Genomic DNA, 17,684 nt, shown 5'->3' with positions numbered 1-17,684 from the left:
CCTTCTGCATTCTTTGATCCATCCGTAAAAATTTTCCATTGTTCTCCCTGGTTGTTATGTGTTTGATCTATGTCTGCTTTGTAACTGTTCTCTTCTGCTGGATGTCTAATTGTATCCATGTTTTTTGTTGCTTTTTCCAGTTGGCTAACCTTTATTTCTTGAATGAGTTCAGCAATGTCTGATGGTAATTTTCCCTTTTCGATTTTGTCTTCTATTTCTTTGTTGTTTAAGCTGTTAATGTCTTCCTTATTAGGACCATTCCTACACGAGTTGTTTGGCCCTGAGATCTATTGGTAAGATATTTGCTAGAACCAACATTGCATCAGTTGGGGCCATTCTGTAAGCCTTGCAAATGTTTATCATAAATTTCCTTAGTGTTGATCGTAGTTTTCTTTTTGTTTCAACTTTGTTTGCTGATTCACCCCACACCTGTACACCGTATAGGATTGCAGGCTTGATTGCCGCTCTGTATATCAATCTTGCTGACTGGTGGTTCAAGCCCCAGACATTTCTAGAAATTTGCATGAGTGAGTTGCTTTTCTCAAGATGGATTCTTTGGTGGATTTTATTTATGTGTTCTTTCCAGCTGAGTGCCCTGTCAAAAATGATGCCCAGGTATCTCATCTCGTTCACATTGCATTCTCCAAATAAATTACTGTTTAAAGGACATTTTAAATTAATAAAATTTAAGAAGAGACAATCAAACACCGTGCTTTTGATGGGCCTGCCAATATGCATTCTATTGTAGAGAAATTAAATCAGATGCTTACCTGTCAATTTTCATAATCAGCAACTACTTTGTAGTTTCCTGTAGCAGTCACCACTTATATTACAAAAACTATCATCAGATTTCCATTTCTGACAAGAAATGTTTTACATAAAGACACCAACCAATGCCGAATTATTGGGCTAGAAAACGGCTATAGCAATATTAATAATTTAAGATAATTTGGAACTTGAGTTAGGCATTAGGCACCATCTCTTGCTAAATTTAATACTTAGAATTTTTAATTAAATAATTTAAATAAATGTTTTACATTCTCTTTTGTGGAGCAGTCTGCAAGTTATAATAAAAGATACTGATTAATTGATTAAATACTGAGGAATGAAGTTGCAGGATTACAATTGTGTGTTATGGGAGAGCATGATTCACAATGGGATTGACCAGCATGGTTGAGGGATACAAAAATGATGTGCCTGTGTACAGCCTAAGATAAGTTATGAGAGTCAGACTTGGAGGGTTCGAACCCAGTCTGAACTTCCTTAACTTACCACAGCCAACCATACATAGTGACCCATCTAGTACTTCAATGTGTAATGGTAAATGGTACTTAAAGCATGCAGTTTCTTCTACACAAATTTCAGAATATCATAAATTTACATATTTTGCTTGTTTAATTTACATTGTACATAATTTTCTATTATCATTCTGTTTAAAAACAACATTAAGAAACAATGAAATTGGCTTTAGTATCTTGAAAAAAGACACTAAGGCCATTTCATTTTTCCAAAGTCCCAGCATATCTGGGACTGAAACACCTCCATTGAGTTTTTCGAACCATCCAGATTCAAACCCAGGTCCTCAAGAGCTTCAACTATTGACAAGCTCATAGGCTATGTTGTAACTCTTAATTTTCACTACTCAAACCATTGGGGGTCAACAGCATATTTGCATGGAGATCAGCTAAAACTTACCTTGTATCAAGAAAGATGTCACCTAGTTCTGTTAAAATAACTGGATAACCCAGTGGATCCCAAACATTTTTGATTCTATGCACCCTTGCTAAATGCAGATTTTCCCAAGACACCCTATGTCAAATTCTAACAAGTACATTATACAAATTCTAACATTATAAACATTTTATAATATTTTGTGTGAGGAAGTCGTGGTGCCCTAGGGCACCGAAGCACACACTTTGGGAACGGCTAGAATAACCACTAGTGTTGTGTTGGTACTAAAATTAAATATAAACTCAATCATGCTAATTTTGATGAGAAGTTCGAATGTATAATCATTTTTCATTTCTCACTCCTAACTGACTCTCTTGTGATTGATTTGTTGACATAAAACACAGCACAGGCTTTGTAGCAACCCCAATTTTGCCTCATTATGAATGGGGCGAAATCCTGTAACGGAGTCGGCCAAATGACAACAATCCAACATATTGAAATGCTTCCAAGTTGCAATTTGGTTTTGCAACTTTGGATCCTCTGAGCAGCTGGCAGGTGCTTTTGAAAACTCTATCAACTCCACTATTAGTCAATCACACCTGCGGTAAAGACTAAAGTATACAGTATGGCCCATTATGTGCAGGTGCTCTCATGCAAATACTCTATCATTTGCATTGTCGGCAGTTAGAACTTTAAGTTGGTCTTAAAAAACAAAAAAGAAGGAAAGTCCATAATGATGCATACTCCAATTTAACATTTAATGCCAGTATCTAGCAATAACATTTACATTATTCTACATTACAACAATAGCTCAAAAATCAATTATACAATTTTCAAATTAAACAATGTAGGAGAGGGAACAAGAAGTAAAGGCAAGTCACAATTAATAATACAAGTTTTTAGGATAAACACGAACTGTTTTTACTTGCGTTAAACAAAAAATAACTTGAAATTCTCCTACCATAAACAAAATCAATACAAGATTTCACACATATTTACAATACAAATATATGCACATGATATCTAGTACAATTTACACAAGCATTAAGTATATACAGTATATTTTTTCTTGTTATATTAATTCTATAACTCTGAAATATCTCGAAAATTGGCAATTCAGAACAGACAGAAGTTTTCTTTTTTTATTCTATCCTTTCGTCGCATTTTATTCCTTTGAACGGAACTGATTTTACACTGATCTATCTCTAAAACTCATCTTTTGAATGATAAAGCAGTTTCTTTTAATTTTAAAATAATTAAAATTGTTGAATGTATATTATTTAGTGAGTAATTTTGTTTAGTAATGCAGCAAAATGCTGATTCTAACCCAAAAAATGAAGATAAAAGTTGCTCATAACATAGAAAAACTAAGTAATAGCATTTACATTCGCATGTGATAAATGGGTGCATAAAGCACTTGTCACACTGCGAAACAAAGAAACGGCATGGCTGCGCATGAACTTAAGTGCGATCAATTAGAAACCTAAAAAATGGTCTGAACAATATAACACTGATTGAATTGAGTTTTACTATATTATTCTAATGGAAGAGGTCTTGAGAAAATGCAAATTGTTTCTTTCACAATTTAAATATCCCTGAAGAAAATATTGAAATAATAATCACGAATTATATATTTAAATTTAAGCCTTGAATCAACTAACCGATACACCTTACAAAATTAAAAATTCACATACCTAAAATCCATTACGTAGTGTCTAAAATGATATATCTTAAAATATAATCAGTGTTTAAACTAATTTGCTAAAGGAAAATGATTCATGTGCATCGAAAAGAAGATATCTTAAGTGATAGAAGCCCGATAATCTATCTTAAAAGACACCTAATTCCTATTTCTAATACTCGAGTCCGCTAAAACTTGTTCACAACTCCCAATATATATATATCAATATCAATTTTTTTTGTGAAACACCTAGAACGACTATAATATAAGAAATTGTGTGCTCTCTGCAGGGCTACCGAGAAAATTTGCAATATAAATCAAAACCAAAAAATATATACACACTTGATAGTGCATCTATATTTACATAATGATTAAAATAGTAGAAAAATTTAAAAATTAAACCATCCCCATGCTAAATATAACCCTGAAACTGCACATTATTGTAAAGGCTAAACTGCAAAGCAGTATTTGGTAACGTGAAGCACAAAAACACGTGCAAATTACACATGCTTTCGTTATATGGTTCTCGTAGGATATGCATCCTATGAGAACTATAAATATTGATTTTATTATGTTTCTATGTTATCAAGAAGCTTTCCAAAAGATACTTTTATCCTGTTTCCTCGATTTCTCGTGACGTAAACATCAAATAATTGTATTCCTTCTACATAATTATCGATTAAATTTTAAGAGAATATATCAGTTTTACTATATGCTCTACACTACATTTAACATTTTACTATTTAACATGTTAGCTGAATGAGATATAGGTCCTTCCAAGAGGTCTAAAGTAACCGAAATTGCCTGGATGTTAAAGCAAATCTGCAATCATTTCTTACAGAATTAACACTGTTACAACAATGTGTAGTTTATATAAAGTGATATAAAATTAAAATGCCCACTAGAAACGTTTGCCAATCTCACGACATTATTAGAAAATATGAAAATTCTGAATCAGATATCATTTCTTCATTAAAATCTTTTAAAATTTTACTAGAATTGCTGTAATTTAAACTTTAAATAGCACAGTAAACCATAATAAAGGTCTAAGTAAATGTAGCCTGAATTGATAACTAGTTCAAGGATCAACAGTCTTTGCCACGAATGAAACGACTTACAAGAAAGAGTTGTACGGACTTTAAATATGAAATTGCATGACTCTACTTGAAACTGAAGATTTTGATCCTTGCTCTAGTATGCAGTTTTCATTTTACTCTTTTATTTATTTATTTTATTTTTTATTTTTTTAAATTTTGTAGGTCACAATTGTGACTCTTCAGAATTGATATAATTAATCATTTGTTTACTAAAATACTTAATAAACATTGAAGAAAAAAAAAAAACCTTGAAAAATAATACATAATCAAACATAAAATGAATTTTGTCAAGAATTAGTTTCAAGTTATATGGGGTGATCAAACGAAAGAAAAACTCACGAGTAGTAGCATGGGGGAGTTTGAAAATGCTACAAACTGAAGGTAGCCTAACTCTTCGCACTACTTCGTGGGAGTCCTACCTTTGTTTGATCACCCATTATTTGTTATCACATAACTACAAGTATAGAAGAAATTCATAAGTACTTACTAAACTCTAAATAAAACATAATGTAACTGTTTCACCTGAAAGTAAACGTAATGAATGAGTACCTGACATGAAATACAATAAGTATCTACAAAAATATATATTAAAACTACCAAATAAAAAATTATAAACAATCAATAAGTTCCCTTTCAGTTTGTCTTAAAAGTTATAAAGTTTTTATGATAAAAATAGTAAAAATCAACAATACAGCTAAAGATGGGATATAAATTAAAAGGCTGTAATTTAATGTCTGTCGGAACATAATTAAATCTTATGAAAAAAAATTAATTAGAAAAGTGATCATGATTAAAAACTCAAGTTTGACTATATACAAAATATTGCTAAATATATACAGATGTAATAAAATTAACCAAATGTTCATACTTTCCAAAACTATTTACAGGATATGCACTATGCTGTCACCTGTCAATGTAATTCTAGACATACACTTAACACAAATTAAGTTAATCTTGCATCCACAAAAGGACTTGACACGTAACAGACTTAATCACCGAGAGTGTTAGTACCCCAGATCCACGTGGATTAAGTTTTCGCTAGAAGAAACACGATTTTTTTGAAAATCAGAGAAGTTGGTTTGTTGCACCCTCATCAACCGGAACTCATAGACAACAGCCGGTCATCTCACTTGCAATTTGGCATCGGAAAGCATTCTGGTATAATTAGTTTATCTCCTTAAATCATTTCAAAATGCCACTAATTTGAAAAACTGTTTGCTATCGTCTAATACTCTCTCTATCACACAAAATTTTGTCCAGGCTTACTTGCGATTGCCATTTATCTGGGGAAACTAAAGCTTTTGACTGAGTGAGTAAAGGTATCATTATATTGAACACTTGTTTGATCTGTGTGCAAATTTCGTAACCAAATAATGACGTTTTGGTAATTTTACATTACACGCAATCTTTCGTTCCTAAAATTACATTCATTACAACTCGTCTCTGACAATAAAATTAAGAATTGACTGTGTATAAGGGTTGGAGATTGTTAAGCAATAAATCACTTGCTTAACATGTCTAAAAGATATAGACAAGGCTACAAAGATATAAATAAAACTACTACTTACAAAAACTTTATAACCAAGCACTGGTGTAATTAAATTGAATTAAATTCTTTTCAGTTTCACTGAAAATACTAAACCAATAATAAAGTTAAAACAGAGTTTCAATAAAATGTTAGCAACACTCATCTTAAAACTTTGCTATAAAATTATTTTTAACAAAAATTAATTACAATCAAATGTGAAAATTTTACACTTTCAATTCCCAAATATGCTATAAAAATATACAAATGATAAATTGTGTTAATTATTATACAAAAAAATACTGTATAAAATTAAAAAAATCATAAAGTGTTTACTACAAAGTATATCTTTTAGTATTGGCACACTGGACTGCATGACGTTAAGCAGCACAAAACATCCTTTTGATAAACTGTTAACATTTTCTATTCAATTTTAAAAATATAGATGAAAATTCTTCATTTTTAATTATTAGAAGTTGAATAAATTTTTAAAAATATAGTTAAATAAAACGATTCTCTTATAGGAACTATGAAACACCAAGATAAAAACAATTTTCTTACATTCTAGATGATCAAATTGTAAATAACTCTCAAATGCATTTCTATTAATTACATATTTTTTGACACGTGAAAACAAAAATAAAAATATTGAAATTTCCATTAATTAAATTACAAAATTTATCCTTGATAATCCAATCTTCCAACAATGTCTCGAACAGTTGAAATTAGGTTCTCATGATCTTGAGGATTATCGAGTATCATTGAATGTAACTTCGTCATGTACATGTCAATTGTCTCAATGGTGGGAACTTCGTTTGTACCTAAAATAAAAGATTTAATAGTGGTAATTATCACTAATGTTTTGTGAAGTCAAGTCAAAAATGAACTACAGAAAACCAAGTGAGCTGGTGGCATCACTTTCTTGTAACTCCAATCTAAGCTAGCATACAAACATCATTTGTAATCCATCTCAGTCACAAGCAGTGGATCAAAAAATTTGTGTAATAGTGTCAGTGAAAGTTTGCAATAAGAAACAAGCATCTAGAGCAGCAAGCTACTATGGTTTTCCTTGATTAAACCTGGGGGTTTATTTTTAAAATGTAATATACATATATCCCAAGTTTATTTGAAGACCTGGGATTTTCAAAGGCCAAGATTTAATACCTTGCAACTCTCTTGTCATAAGGTATTAAACTGGGCCTTGGAGACAAGTGGGTAAAAACTGAAAGAACTATCTTAATTATCTTAATTTACAGGCCATTTATTTGTGTCTTATTTTCATCCTGTTGTTAGAATCAGAATCTTAATTACCATCTTCTGGATCAAATTTGGCTATCTGCCAGACTGCCAAGGTAGTTAAGACCTCACTCTTTGATTCTGGAGACTCGGAATTGAATACAGGAGGGCAGGAAAACCCCAAAAATTTTTCGGGAGTGATCTTTCCCAGATGTGTCAATCTCCATTCCTCACTACCCAACTGTGAGCCTGGCCAAACAGCTTTAAAAAAAAAGACCCTCTTATTGCTCACATGATAGTGTGTGTAAACAAACAAAAAAAAATCTGTCACTCTAAACTAAATTATCCTATACAATGCAGTACTTCAACATGTTTCCCATGTTTAGACACAGTTAGATAGCCTAATAAATAGGATTTAACAATTTGGAGGGCTTATCGCACCAAGGCCGACAGAAAAAAAAAGACCAAATCTTTTACAAAAATGTTAGTCTTTAATAATCACTTTCAAATTCAGGTAAGGATGCATTTCTGGTACAAGGACCCCTCATCAGCTTACAAACACATAGCACCAACATATAATTATAACACTAACAGTTAACCAATACAAAGGAATTTTTGATATATAAAGTGCACTGTATTTACAATTTTTAATACAACCCATATACTAAATAACTAAAACTATCGAGCATAAAATTTATATAATAATATGATATATCACATTATTTGGGACCAGTAAATGTCTTATTTTCTCCCACATTTTCTGAATTCTGGTAGACTGTTCCACTATTAATAATAAAATATTGTTAAGTATATTAGAAACCAAAAGGCAGGGAAACTAACAATAAACTTACTATTATTAAAATAATTGGTTTCCAGACCTTAAATAAAATAAATATTCCAAATCCATAAGACTGTGTAAAGCCAACTGCCTTGTTACAATTCATTTTACAATGTGATGTGACTTTATTCCCACATCTAAATTAAAGCCTTAAATAAAACAAATATACCAAATCCATAAGACTGTGTAAAGCCAACTGCCTTGTTACAATTCATTTTACAATGTGATGTGACTTTATTCCCACATCTAAATTAAAGTCGTGGGCTAAAAGCATCGTTTATTATTGTTTCCCATGCTTTTCAACCTGTGGTTTATTTTAAACAGCACCTTCATTCCTTCAGACTCACTTGAAGATCAAGGTTTAATCAAAGAAATATGGTATTTCATGCAATTTATGTGACACTTAATAAACCCTTTACAAAACTATCAACATCATGAAGTGTATATGTAAAGAACAAAAAAAAACTCAAAACCTTATGTTAAACATAAGGTTATGAGTCACACAGGCATCATTAGTCAATAAATATATGGCTAAGAAGAGAAAGTACTTTATTTCTATCATTCCCACAAACTTTTATTTGTTCTTTAAAATAGGTTCCAATCATTAGTAGAGGAGGAAAACACATCAAAAAACCCTTAAAAACAAAAAAAAGGCTTCCAGGACTGCTCTGACAAGAAATTTGAATGCTAACAAAAGAAGGAACATACTTTGAATAGGTTATGATGTAAATGTTTCAGTGTGTTGTATAATAAAATCTGTTCCAAAAGTTTGGTTCATTTTTAACTCTACTCTATTTGAAAAATAACTATAAAATAAATTACCAGGTAAAGGTATATTGGAGAAACTGTCAGCCAATGTAGATCTGAGTTCTCCCAAATGTTGCTGCAAGGCATTGCTATTGTTGCGTTGTTGGAGTGTCTCAACTTCTAATTTTTCAATTGCCATTTTCATATTTTCAATATGTTTACTCAGTATCGCATTTTGTTCTTCGTATTCCGTGTTCGATTTTCTCAACTGTCGCAATTCTGCTTCTCTAGCTATGGTCAAAAATGTATACTAAGTCTTATGAAATTTTAGGGTTTTCATCTACAAAACTGAATGTTATAAGTCCAAATACCTTTGTTGTGATCCAGGAATTCTTCTGTAAATATTGGAATATCAAATCCAGGAATATCTTCGTCATGACCACCTTCAGGATTTAACATCTATAATTATTAAATCTATTTGTCACAGATATATAAAGGCAAAAATGTAAAGAAGCAAATTATAAATTGATGAATAACCTCGATTGTTGAGGACTGATAAGAATAACTTCCTTGAGTATCATCCATCATATCTAGAAATAAAAAAAAAATACAAAAATATGGAAAAAATATAGTTAGAATCATATAAAATTTTAGCTTATATGCTAGAGAACTTAAATGAAATTAACTGGATTCTTTACAAATATGAATTCTGCTCTATTTTGCTTTAACAATCTTTTTTATTCAGAATTTTAACATGAAATACAGAAGAAAAATTGGATAAAACCAATTGTAAGAAGACATTACTGCTACAATAATTTAAGATCCTATATGAAATTTTTTTTTAAAAATCAAGAAAATTTTCATTAAATATGAGCACTTAACTGAATGAAAGTACAGAACTATGCTTTGTTCATTAGTAGCATAGAACTTGTCTAATCTACTATTAAAAACTGTAAAATACCTTATAAATTAGAGAAAGTTTAAACAAGGCTAATGTTTTTGACACAGTTAATGAGCGATTTTCATGCATGGATGGTTGAAGGTGGAATGTCAGTATCAGAAAAGGAAGATAGGAAAGACCCCACTAGAGTAAACAAGTGGAAAACTATGATGGCATAGGTTGATGCAAAAGACTAAGGAGATATTGACAGCAAGGGAAGTTCTTATCCCTGCTGTAAACTGTAAAAATATTAGACTCAAAACTTTTGAAAAGATCAATGTATTTGACAATAATAGAGTAATATTTATATAACAATTATCTGATTCAAAATAGAGGCTTATAAAGTTCTATTTTGCCTTATAGTATTAGTATTAGGTATTCATATTTTACAGGATTATTCTTTTTAGTATCTATTCTCTTGGTATTCGCTGTCTGTCAAATTTTCAACATTCTCTCATCATAACCGATTATAATGCAATATTTTATAAAATTATTTTCTACATTTCATTACAGAAAAAAATTTTATTAAATAATATTTCATTATAATCAGGCAATAGTGTCATACTTTAAGAATACTTGCATTCATAGAATACATGATAGAATCCCTATAGGTTTAATACTAAATTGTACACTAGCATCCAAAATTAAAGTCCAAAAATCATTTTCAAAAAAATAACTAAAATCCATTCAATAGAATTTATTGAAATTTAGTAATACATAATAATAAAAATATAAAAACATATAGTCAAAAAACTGAAGATATTACATTTAATGTTACATGTAACAGTAAGTCATTTGATAAATTGTCTCATTCCAAACCGAGATGTCAGATGCATCCCTCAAGATCATGTTGCATGATTTAGGTTAGATCAGCAAGCAACAAATTGCATTCTTCAACAAAATAGCTCAAGAAAAGTTCTCAGGAGATGACAAATGGCATAGAATCTCATAATATACCACAGGCATATTCTGTCTGATTCACAGGGATTTAAATGCTCATCCCGTCTTTCAATATTCTCACTTTCAAGGTGAACAAGTTGAGTCTTGTGTTGACAAGCATTACTAGTTGGAAAAAAGACATGAAACCAACAGAATCTTGAAAAACTTTACAAAAGATTTCATCCTTACAGTGCCAAGTAATCAGACCGCCTTTTGAAAATACATGGAATGGCATGCACTCCTTCAGCATGTTGTTATTGCAGACAATTTCCCAAAGTCAATGCTATAGTCGTTGAATTACTTGTGGATGTATAATTGAGTCTCTAGATAGATGGACTTGAGAATGAACTGCTTTCAATCTTCCTGCAACACTACACCTTACTAAATCAGGTAAATCCATATAAGACATTGTTAATAACTTTTATTAAGAAGAAATGCCTTTCACAGCCATCTTCAATAGTGATGCTCACTCCCTACTGGATTTTAAGTCAGTTAATTAGTAAGTTGCAGTAGTTATTTGCAAATTTAAACTGTAGAAGTGGATCAAAATTAGTGTGTGGAATAAATATCCTAAAATCTTGTTAAATTATTTATACTTTTTTTCTTGTAAAAACTGACTTTCAGACTTTAATTTTGGATACTTTGATTATAATATTCTGTATTTTCAAATACAGGACAAAAATAAGTAAGTAAAACATGCATTACATCACACAAAGAGCATGCTTAAATGTCACCTTTACACTTTTTTTCTTGTTTCTGTTTAGTGAATATCTTATATGCATCAGTTTGTTGGTATTTTTCCAGTTCTTTAATATACCTTTCTTTATCTTTTTCAGCTTCATCTAAATACCTCTGAAATTAATGAAAATTAAGATGTAATTTCTAAGCGTAAACTAAACAAAGAACATTTCAAAATGAGACATACTATGACTAACGTATTACCTGCTTCTCATTAGTTGATAATTTACTCCATTCTCCGGCCAAAATTCTAGTCACTTCAGAAAAAGAGGCAGACGGATTTTCTAGTCGGACTTTTTCTCTGTTTTCGTTTAAAAATCGAATGTATCCCGTGAGAGGTAGTCTTGGGGCATTAACATCTCGTGGTCTAGTCTTTCGTTTTCGTCCTTTTGGCCATCCTCCTTTACGTTTCTGTAAGGAATCTAAAATGTTATTACGGCTCTTAAATTTAAAATAAACATTTTGTTACTGCACAAAAAAGCCTTACTTCCGGTAAATCTTGACAGTCTGTATCAACCAGAAGGCTTTCTGGATGAGTCGTTTCTTCGCACTGTGACACTAAATATAAAATTATTTAAATGTATAAATTACCCTTAAAAAAAGAAACAAATTTTTCACTTCTGTTTGAACTGATAACGATTTACCATGTAAGAGAAAACATATTAAAATGAGAGCTAAATCTTCAATATCTCAAGATGTTGCAAGAAGATCTGATCAATACAGAATTACAAAAGTCACTCTTTCTGTTACAGAAATGTTGTATGTTAAATAAATTATACTTATAGAAAAAGAGCTGGCTTAAAATATTTGTAGTTATATTCTTATTTTATTTAGATTTTGCTTCCTTCATTTTGCCTCCACACTTATGTATTCCCTAAAATAAAAGAGAAGTTGCAGGAATATAGATTTCAGCAAGCAAAAAGCTGCAGTAATGCAAGCCATTAGATATTGCAAAAAACAGTTTCTGGGACTGCTTTGACGAGTAATATAGATGCCATCAGAAAGGCATAGCTAAAGTATAAGCTTACTTTAAAAGTAGCATGTTTTTTTTTTATTTTTATTTTTTAACTTTCTGTTCTGTGTACTAAAAGGGTCTTTCTTAGATAGCCTGTTATTAATTCGGCCAGTCCGCTATGAGGTAGCTGGGTAGCAAGAAAAAAAGCCTAATATATCTGGATGGACCACCTCCCAAAAAACTCCTGGGGTTTTTTGAACCATCCAGATTCAATACCAGGTTCCCATAGCAGTAAGCTACCACCCTAATTGCTCAGCCATCCAGCTGTTGAAGGTTATGTGTATTATATAATAAAATCTGTAAGTTTAATTTTAATTACAGTCAAACCTGTTTTTATGCGGGGGATAGGGACCGCATTAAAAAAAACGCATTAAAAAAAATCTCACGAAACTTCACGAATGGCTGTAAATAATAGTTTTCGCAACACAATTAAAAAAATAATTTTTTTATGCGGTCAACAGGGACCGCATAAAAAAAGTCTCACATAGAAAATAACTCAAAACCGTACGAAATAGAATTTATTGACAACAGATGTCAGCACTTGACTGCATCGTCTGGTCTATCGTCTGTTTTACATATTTTTGTCCAGGTGGTGTTTTGTTGACTTAAAAAGTAAATTATTTCATTTTTCGCATATTCATGCAATAATATTACTATAATAAGTGCATTTATGCTATAATAAGTTTATTTAGCTATAATAAGTCAACGTAAGACATGACGAATCGCACGAGACTAGTCGCCAACTATACCGCACAAATTAAAAATTCGCATTAAAAAAATCGCACAAATAAAAATCGCACATAAAAGGAGCGCATAAAAACAGGTTTGACTGTACTACATATTTATAAATATAACGATCTAAAGTAAATTTTCTTATAATAAAAATAATGTAAAAACATACTGTTTATTGCTAGCACACTTGTTTAGAAAGATTCACCAGCATAAATCTAAACTAAGAACAGAACTGCTTTATTCAGAGAAGTTACGCATTATCAAAGTGCTTTTGGAGCTGCACAGTCCTCAGGGTTTGCCACTCTCTAAAAACAGTTTTCAGTTAGTACTTATTCTGTATCAAAGAACAAAAAACAAAATAGTGCCTTTAGAATTTTTAACTGAAAAAAAATAATAAAAAAGTATCAAGTATTTTAAGCAGATGATCCAATTTCAAATGCGTACCCAAGGATCCAAAAGCACTTGATTCTGAACATGTATGGTATAATAATGTGCAAGTTCTCCAAATAAAGCTGTCTTTTCATTTTGAATATTTAGGGATTGAAGTAGATTAACATTAATTTAAAACTGTTTTCTTGCAGAAATGACTTTAGAAAATCCATGCTTTTGAACTGTATGTCATCAGAACAAGTGAAATTATAGACTCCTGATGATAAACATAAAACCCAACAGAACTAGAGTTCAGCACTTGGTTCTGAAGTGTGGACAGATAAAAGTATAATGCCAGTGCCATACAGGAATATCTCATTAGTCTTTTGCATCAACCATTACCATCGTAGTCTACCTCCCCTTGCTTGTTTATGCTATCCCATCTTTCTTTCCTATCCAATGTATGCAATCCATTTTTTATCTGTCTATACCTGGGAATGGCCTGTTAACCGGATCAAAAACATTAGCATTTCTCCAATCTCGTCCAATGTTAACGGCACACTGCTTACTTCATTAGATGAACTACAGTGGCTAGTTCAACTAATTCTTCTTATATTATAAATACTTAAAATATTTTTAGCATCTTATCATATATTTCTCTTATCATGTTAATAATCAAATGATAAAGATGGATTCATTATTGGACTATAACTTGGCTAATTCAATTTACAGATGTTATGTAATTTGAACTAAACATATGCAATTAAATCACAATCATGTATTAAATTTAATAATTAGAATTAAATTAATTAATTTAGAATATTTTACAAGAAAAGATTGATTCGGAGTGGGACTTGAACCTGCAATTCCTGTAGATGATTCCAATTACACTACCTGGATCTTCTTCCAATCTTTCACTTCCAACTTAGAAGATGTATATATACAAGTCACTCACTATGCAACTGGGGACAATTACACACCTACTTCCCTTCCATAACACTCAACTATAAACAGAATCCAGCATTCCAAAAGGAATTCCACCATTTTAAATTATTGTAATTACATTAATTATCAAGAGCATTTTGATATACATTAAAACACTGGGAAACAGTCAAAGTTTCACATTTGTGCATTACTATTTCTCAATACATGCATCTTGTGTCACATTGAATACATCCAATTGATATGCAACTTCCTATGCTCACTGTGGCATATCGGTATAAATCTTTTATATTCATAATTTTAAATTCAGAATGTACCAACTGTCTGTTCTGTCCGAATTTCCAGTTATCAGAGTACCAGTTATCCACATTACCTCAGATAATCAGAGTTCTACTGTATATGAATGGCTACATGGGGAAGATTAACCCAGGTAAGTAAGAGATGATAAGCAATGCCCCAACTAGTAATATCTATAATCAATTATAGTTTATACGGTACAAATTGAACTCAAAGCTGGATCTCGAAGGCAATACGCTGACTATCTTGTACGCTTGACTATCTTGTTCACAAGTTTACCATCTAAAGCATTTTCACATCACAAATACAGTTGGGTCTATGTATTTACAAGCCAACATTTTACACAAAAAGATGAAATTACACAAAAATCTGTACTCTTGCTCAAATAGTCCAGATGTTTTTCTACATATGCATATACACTTACACAGCCATTTACAATTAACAGGAAAATATTTAAATGTATTTAAAAGCTTTTTAAATGTGTTTTACAATAATATGTAAAATTTTACTGTTTTCAAAAATATTATCAAACCTATATTACAGAGTTATATGCATGGCATGTACCAGAGTAATCACCCAATACACACAACACATAAATGTCACTAGCTATTCAACTTACAGTTAGATGGCACTTACTCAAAGAATAAACATGCAAGTGCACCGTTATCACAAGATTAAGACGACAAGCAGTATCGAGTTGCTATTACGTTAAATTTCACAACCACCACTGCTAATATACATCTCTCAAGCAGAAACACCTGACTGTATCTTTCACATTTTTGAAAACAACTCATATAGTAAATGACAACAAAATTACTTTTCAGTTTAGTTAATTTTATATATTTTAGCTAAAAACATTGCCAATATATGTGTTTTATGTTACAAGATAGTTTACTGGACAAGAATTATTTCTTTATTTCAATTAGTTATTACAAGTTAATTATGATCCATACAGAATGATATTTTCTACCAAATCTTCAATTTATGTATAAGACCCATTCCAGACTTTCCATCTTTTCTTCAGCTGTCCTCTCTTCTCTATGCTGGATGATAATTTAAGATTGCATATATAATTCCTTTTCAAAGAAGAGGAGAACTGCTGATCCAAGTTGAAAACTTAGTTTACAAGAGACAAAAGGTCATGGGTCCTTTCTAAAATCCTTTCCTCAGACAAAGCAGGTGTGAGGAAGTAGAGATTTACAACTCACTGGTAGTCTAATACAGAAAAAACTGGTAGGTTGTGAATCTCTACTCCACATCTATGCCACCTTTGTCTCAAGAAAGTTGCAAGAACTGTATAGCACCAGACATAAATGCTATTAAATAAGCTAATGGGATATGAGGCTATACTTCGTGCACAGGACCCAGATCTTTTGGCTCTTGTAAAGCAACAAGCTGTCAACTTAGCTTGGCAAGTCTCCAATCCTTTGAAAACAACCTATGTACACAAGCTCAAATGAATATTCTGCAAGCAAGATCATGTTCAGGATTCAGTCTTTGTCCACTCTCTTAACAGAATCTCTATATTTAGTCATTGTACGACTAATTAGAACAATAGTAAGATTCTGTCTTTCGTTGATTTGATAGCTTATCTCCGAGCCTATGAATAACTGCTTAATGGAAGAATTTCATTTCTTCATTGTATTTTCTGCACATTGCCAACTTAATCATATAATCTTTATACTGTAACGAAACCAGTACAGCCAGATGTAAACTCTGAAATTTGTCACCTCACGAAGTTATAGACCCTCATGCGAGCAAAAAAAGTCAACAGAATCATTCCTATACGCACAACCCCTTGCCAGATATTCGCCTCCGAAGGCCAGTTCTTACCGGGTATCAGTACACTGCCTATTCTCCACGCTCTGTGTCTGTCAAGGCTCACCATTGCTCATCTCAACTGACTCTCCACACGCAGTCACTCACACCTCCCAGACTTCCCTACAACTATATAACATCAAGTACTCCACAAACACCTAAAGCCAGCTAAATAGTTAAATGCAATAATCTCGGTGGAGCGATGCAACTCCTGATCACGTGCAACCCAGAAATAGGCCGATTTCGGGGCACCGCATCTTGCCACGGGTCGCACATAGAGGTACAATTCCTTTCAATTGTTTGCTCCTACGGGTACGATCTATGGCTTCGATAAGGTCCAACCATCTTGTTTGGAGGTGTAATCGTACCCTAATCCATTCTTTCATTCGTTAATGCTGTCAAACATGTGTAAATCCAATATTTTCACAGCAATGACACAGGAGGTGGTGGTCATTGCTTATTGTTCAATTGACCCTTCTACAGCCAAAAATATCAAAAAAATTTGAAAATTATAAATTCCATTACCAAATTTATACAATAATTAACTGAAATAACACAAAAAATATACAATTTTTAAGGTAAATTGACTGAATTTTTATGAATTTTTGTAGTTTTGTGTATGACAAGCAGCCAATGTCAAGTGTATAACACATAACAATGCAATGCAAAGGTTACGTCACTGTAAATAGATTATTTACGTCACTTTGTTAAGTAATTAATTAATTATTCTGTCAATGTAAATGAATAAACAACAGAAACTTACTTAAAACAAAAAGATGGAAGCTTTTCCTTTAAAAGAAAAAAAAACATAACTTAGTTCCGTAAACCGGCACCAGGCGGCAGAGTTAAAATAGAATAATATTTTAAAGTTTTATTTTATTTTTAATAAAAACTTTTTTAATTTTTAAATTTAAATATTATTAATCATTTAAAAGATTAATTTGCATTATGATAAAAATATTAATATAATACGTATCGTTCGAATTTATGGAGAAATGTTTATAATCCTTTAGCGTCTCCTTATTTTTTAAACTAATTTATGTTGATTTTTTTTTGTTTTTTAATTGGGAAGTGTTAAATAATTTCCTCTTTTTCAAAA

The 17,684-nt window shown here is 31.4% G+C and overlaps 1 protein-coding gene across 2 annotated transcripts; it reads right to left on the bottom strand.

Annotated features, from left to right (window-relative positions):
* Window positions 1-2,405: 2,405 nt before the first annotated feature.
* LOC136984786 (high mobility group protein 20A-like) lies at window positions 2,406-17,422 on the bottom strand. 2 transcript variants are annotated; one of them, XM_067281920.1, is made up of 8 exons: window positions 17,349-17,422; window positions 11,900-11,970; window positions 11,617-11,823; window positions 11,409-11,526; window positions 9,333-9,385; window positions 9,167-9,254; window positions 8,871-9,086; window positions 2,406-6,795 (listed from the first exon to the last, which is right to left on the bottom strand). In XM_067281920.1, coding segments are annotated over exons 1-8 (897 nt in total). In that variant the 5' UTR covers window positions 17,350-17,422; the 3' UTR covers window positions 2,406-6,652. The 2 variants fall into 2 exon arrangements, with proteins under 2 accessions (XP_067138021.1, XP_067138030.1); XM_067281929.1 differs by having other exon boundaries at window positions 11,415-11,526.
* Between the last annotated feature and the right edge of the window lie 262 nt (window positions 17,423-17,684).

This window comes from Centruroides vittatus, unplaced genomic scaffold (assembly GCF_030686945.1).
Source record: "Centruroides vittatus isolate TY-2023 unplaced genomic scaffold, ASM3068694v2 contig_120, whole genome shotgun sequence".
In the NCBI taxonomy this organism is placed as follows: domain Eukaryota; kingdom Metazoa; phylum Arthropoda; class Arachnida; order Scorpiones; family Buthidae; genus Centruroides; species Centruroides vittatus.
This window is presented reverse-complemented; position numbering and strand designations above follow the sequence as displayed.